This window comes from Cornus florida, unplaced genomic scaffold (genome assembly GCF_030987335.1).
Source record: "Cornus florida cultivar Cherokee Brave unplaced genomic scaffold, ASM3098733v1 CherokeeBrave_3.0.0_Hap2_Chr02, whole genome shotgun sequence".
In the NCBI taxonomy this organism is placed as follows: domain Eukaryota; kingdom Viridiplantae; phylum Streptophyta; class Magnoliopsida; order Cornales; family Cornaceae; genus Cornus; species Cornus florida.
Genome location: NW_026775572.1, coordinates 45,917,158 through 45,922,995, shown reverse-complemented (window position 1 = coordinate 45,922,995; position 5,838 = coordinate 45,917,158). Strand labels below are relative to the sequence as shown.

Below are 5,838 nucleotides of genomic sequence, written 5' to 3'. Positions count from 1 at the left end.
TCGTCGTGACAAGAATTACCCTTATAGATAAAGCTTGCATGTGCAAATCACATGTTAGGGAACTTAGGTAGACCATATAAATCCATTGCTAATTTTCCATTTTAAGCTTTTAGTTTCTCTTTTTGGGACAATTGGGAAATGGCATTAGCACACTAAATATCTGCTTAGAAAACCAAAACTGTTACTAACATATGATACAATCCAAATGCTAAATAACAACACAAATGATCATGTATATACAAATATATATATATATCTGTACCTAATTGTAAGAAAGATTTGAGTAACTAATATATTATTTCTGCAATTAATATATAGCAAACTACACTGAAATTTAGATACATGCAGCTCATATGTGTACACTAGAAGTGTCACAATAAGCAACAGAAAGCTAGATAATCATCAGATTTTCCTCACTGGGCACAATGCACTCTTACCATCATGGATACTAAAAATTCAAACCTACTCATATTACCAACTTGATCAAATGAGTTGGTAAATGAGAAGATCTACTAATTAAGTGCAAGCCCTTTTATTATATACTTATCTACCATACAAACCAAGCTAATTAACCACTATATAACTTGGCCTAGTGACCAAACCCTAGCAGCTAAAAACTGGATAGGAACAAAGTCATGCATCATGAGATCATCCTAAAGTAGTAGTAGTACTTGTATTACATAAGTAAGCTCCTAATAATAGCTGCTTGAGCACTGTCACTGTCTGTAGAGGCCAAAAGCTCAGATAACCTGTCACTTAGGTCATCCACCTCTTTGTGTAAGCTTCTTATATAGTTGCAAGTCTCCTGCAAGACCTTTGAAGCTGAGACCTGCACATAAATTATATTATATAACATCAATTAGCAAGAATCAGAGTCTTTATCATAAAGCCAAAACTACAAATTGTGTGTTGTGTGTACATTCGTGGGTGTGAGTGGTATTGTCAAACGTCACACACGCCACACTACAGTAGAGGGATCCTGTGCTTTGATTCCGAGTCACTAGTATTGCTAGTACAACGCACTACATTGTAGTAGTAGTGTAACAAATACATTAAAAATAAATAAAAAATTGTTACATAAACGATATAAGGTAGTTTTAAATTATTGCATACGTAATGTAAGACATAAAATGAAATGACACATGAGAGGGATCCAGGTGCCAAGTTACGTATACAAGTGAGTCCCACATATTAAAATGCTGCTAATTTAGTACACCACAAGTAATAAATGAAGTTGTGGGTGTGACCCAACTTGTCTAATGTTGAAGCACATGAAGAGAGAGAGAAGGAGAGAGAGAGAGAGAGAGAGAAGAAATTAAGTATACCTTGTCAGAGCGCCTATTGCGGATCTCAGGAATAAGTTGTTGCAACTTAGAGACGAGATCAGCAATCTGATCATCAGAAATCCTCGAAACACCTGACTGCCTCGAACGAGACCTTCGGCTAGACATTGTCAATAAAAACTAGTAATGGAGAGAGAGAGAGAGAGAGCTAGTAAGAGAGATGTAATTGAGAGAGAGAGAGAGATGGTTTGTCAGAAACTTAAGTTATCTCCAAGATGGAGCTGGTATGGAAGTATATATATATAAGTTTATCAAAGACACTTAAAAGAAGAGAGAAGAGCAAGTAGTGTTTGAGACAAGTTATGGACAGAGAGATAAGGGAGCCATGAAGAAGGAGAGAGAGAGAGCTAGAGGGAGAGAGAGAGAGAGAGAGAGATAGAGAGGTATTGTTGGGGGTGATGAAGACAAGTGCATGGGAGAAAGCGGTGGGTGATGGTTGTTTTTAAATAGAGTTTTTGAAGAGAGAGAGAGAGAGAGGAATCAATCAATAATCAAGGGTAGAGAGAGAGAGAGAGAGAGAGAGATACGCCATACTGTCCTTCTCTGTGTGTCCCCAAACTGGGGTTAGAGTTCAAGTGGGTTAAGAGAAATGTGCTTGTTTATCACCCAACCTTTGCGGGCCTCGGTGTGTCAGTCTCAGCACGCAAGCCCATGTTATCTCATTATCTCCTGTCATTTAAATAATTACATTACATACATACAGAAAATTACATTTATATACATCATCATCATCTACATGTATATGTATATCTATTTATACATATAAAATATATATGTTTACACAGGAGTAGGAGTAATTTAAGATATTGCAAACAAACCCTTCTTCACTTTCACCAAGTAGAGCCTATGTAGTACTACGCTAGTACTACTAGTATCAAGATCAGTGTTGTATATTTTTGACCAGTCAGACCAGATATCCAATGTTCATCCACTGTTTTGATCACGACCATCAAACGTGGTGTCTTGTAGTTTGTGTTGCATTGACTCTATATGTGTACATGTGTGTACATATTGTATAATATGCGGGTTTTGATAAGCGTGAAATAAGCTTTGCTACGGTTAAAGTAGTCATGATCGAAACAGACCTCTTTGCCATGTTTTTGTGATTAAACGTGGAGTGATTACACGTGTGAATAATTACAATCATCTTTTCTCGTTATAATATTGTTCTATTGCATGCACTAGAAGTAAAAGATTGAATCTATACACGTGTTTTGATAAAATTAAGTGGAGTAAGTATGTCATGAATTAAATCAGACATTTTTTATATGAGATTACACGTGTGAATGATCACAATTATTTCTTATTACACATCATTGTATTGTTATAACAGAAGATCCGTGCTCGTGTTTTGATAAGATCTGAAGAAAGAAAGTGAGCAGATCCAAACAAACCTCTTTTGACAAGATTTTAAGACTACTTTCCAGGTTCATGACCTCCAGTTCAGTATTTTTTAGTTTATTATAGTCTACATATATGGTCCTCAGTAGCTCACTTCATGGCTAGCTGAATATAAAATAGGTTTAGGTTTGTTTGGTAGTAAGAATGTCATGTAATTTTCTTGAGATCTCTTCTCATAAAATTGTAATATATACATTCATGGGGAGCGTTACAAGTCCGCACGTGATGGGGATATGTAGCACTTTTTCCCGGCGAGATTCCTGGTAGACGTACGTTTGTTTATGGGAATAGTGGGCGCTTGGGAGTGGTGAGGATCCCATCCAACTTTGAACCTAAAGTTTTTCTAAATTATCGGCTTGTTTCGGATCAGTTTGATTTAGTGATAATTATTCACAATCTATATTTATATCTATATCTTTACGTGTGAGACCTTTTTTTTTTTTTTTTTTTTTTTTTTATAAATATTTTTATTTTATTTTAAAATCATAATTTTATATTTAAAAAAAATATTTAATGAAAATTTAAAGATAACATATTTATTTATATCTATATCTATATCTATATCTTTTCCTTATTTCTAAATATTTTTACTTTAATTTTTTAAAATCATAATGTGACATATATCTATATTTATTTATATCTATATCTATATATTTTCCTTATTTCTAAATATTTTTATTATATATATTTTAAAATCATAAATAAAATCATTATAAAAACAATAATTAAAATTATTAATTCATATTCAATTTAGAATTCTCAAAAGAAAAAAATTTAATCACACTACCAAAAAGAAAAAGCAATATATATCCATTTAATTTATGAACTGAAGTATTTACGTATTTCTTTTTTTTCCTAAATATATTTACGTATTTCTTAACTGCACAATCTTATAAATACCTAATATCCAATCAAATTTTTGCCTCCACTTATATATATATATATATATATATATATATATATATATATTTCAAGTTTATATAATTTAAAATATTAATTTATAAAATAATTTATCTAAATTTACAAATTTTGTTAATATCGCCATCACACCAGATTCTTCAAATACAATTTTGACAATTAAATATAGATTTTTAATCACATGCACTTACTCTTTGCTAGTTTAAAGTAAATGTTCTTAGTCCTCCTAAAGACATATTAGCCTCAGAGGAGTTGGGAGAGATTTTTACATGATCCAAGCTATGTACTCAACTAATCACGATTTGATATGTAAGTAAATATGTATCAGTTTTATTTAGATTTCTGGTTACTAGATTAAGGTCCCCTAATGGCCCAACTATTAACAAATATTGGCCCTTAAATTTTAATTCAACTTATATTATTAGGTTCAACCCAATAATATATATTTATAGTGGACGCTAATTTAGTTCATTCTATATTCATATTTATTTAATGGATGACAATTAGAAAATAATAATACTTTTTTCTACTTCTACGTTATTTATTTATGTATTTATCCTTATATCTCTCGGTCCTCGCTTTTTTTTTTTTCCCCTTCATCACCTCAACTAAAATCCTCTCCCTCTCACTACGTCAATTCATCTCTAATATTTTCTACTCTCTTACATCTGTTAGGTATTTTGAACTCTCACTACGTCAATTCATCTCTAATATTTTCTGTTCTCTTACATCTGTTAGGTATTTTTGAACTATTCTATATTTTTTTTTATATATTTTTTTTGCAAACTTTTACTTTGTTCCAAAGAATTTGAAATTAATATTTTGTTTTCAAACTCAAAAAAAAAAAAAAAAAAAGAAGTGTAGTTTCTATTTGGGTGGGTGCCATAATAACTTCACTGAAAAGCTATTTAAAAAAAAAAAAAAAAAACATTATATATATATATATATTTAACATTAAAGAGCCACTTTTAGATTTTTGGCCTAATGACAGCAAATTATATTTGAAACGATCCCATTTTTCCGGGAAAAGAACTCACGGAGATTTGAAAAATGAAAATCTTTTCTATTCACTTTTATGATTACAAATTAATCAAAGTCAAGTGAAGTTAAAGACTTTTAGAGCTCAATTGGCTCGGAGTCTAAACATATAGGAACGTGAATCAAGCCTTTTGACAAGGGTAGATGACCAACCTGTTCATAGAAAAGTTCATTTGCAGCACTATTTACTTTTAGAAAATAGAAATATTACCATATACACCCTATTCCTATGTGTCATTAATCTGGAGAAAATGACCAGTGTACGTCTTTGGTCAATATATTCATTGGCATTGAAAATACACGGTCAGCAAATGCGTTCAACATGGCACTCTCGTCAATTAGTTTGATTCATTAACAATTACGCATGGTGTTCTTAGGGCATCTGAAGTCAAAGCCAATAGCATATTACTTGTCACCTCTAAAAATTTAATTCATCTTAGGTATTACCATATGAATAGTGAGTCCCTGTGATTCAATGGAAAATGATAGAATTGGCAATTTTTATTTACTTACTTTTATGTTTTGTTAGTAGGAAGGATAGAAGATGGATTGAGGAAAAAAAAAAAAAAAATTGACAAAGAGGAGACAGAGAGAAGGATAATATGATGGATGAGTTATCTTTCTTCTTTTACAAATTTTTATCCCTCTTATACAAGTTTTAAATTACAATATTATCCTCAATACCTTCAAAAAAAAAAATAAATAAAAATAAAAAAATTACCTTCCAAAAAAAATGACCAGGGTCTTTGGCCAAAATTTACAAATTTACAAATTTTCATCACTCTAATTATGGGCGGAATATATTATACAAATTTTAAATTACAATATTATCCTCCATAAATTAAAACACTATAGATAGTGATGAGTATAATAGTAAAACTAAATTATAAATTTCTCTCTTAAGAGCATCTCCAACAGTGTGTTAAAATACTCTTTTGTATAAAATATACATTACCACCTATGATGTATAATTTTTATTATTATTATTATCTCTTTAGTTTGTTAAGATACACTATTACGTCACCAATGTGTAAAATTGCTGTGTATTTTATACAACCTTTTTATACAGTTATATTAACATATTTCATTTCTCCTCCCTCTTTCTCATTCCATTAACAAATCAACCATATATTAAGTA

The 5,838-nt window shown here is 30.8% G+C and overlaps 1 protein-coding gene across 1 annotated transcript; it reads right to left on the bottom strand.

The window, feature by feature from the left end:
• Positions 1–278: 278 nt before the first annotated feature.
• On the bottom strand, positions 279–1,747 carry LOC132286921 (transcription factor PRE6). Its single transcript, XM_059789359.1, has 2 exons — positions 1,326–1,747; positions 279–829 (listed from the first exon to the last, which is right to left on the bottom strand). Exons 1-2 carry the CDS (start codon positions 1,449–1,451, stop codon positions 677–679), a joined length of 279 nt encoding a protein of 92 aa, XP_059645342.1. The 5' UTR covers positions 1,452–1,747; the 3' UTR covers positions 279–676.
• Positions 1,748–5,838: the final 4,091 nt, after the last annotated feature.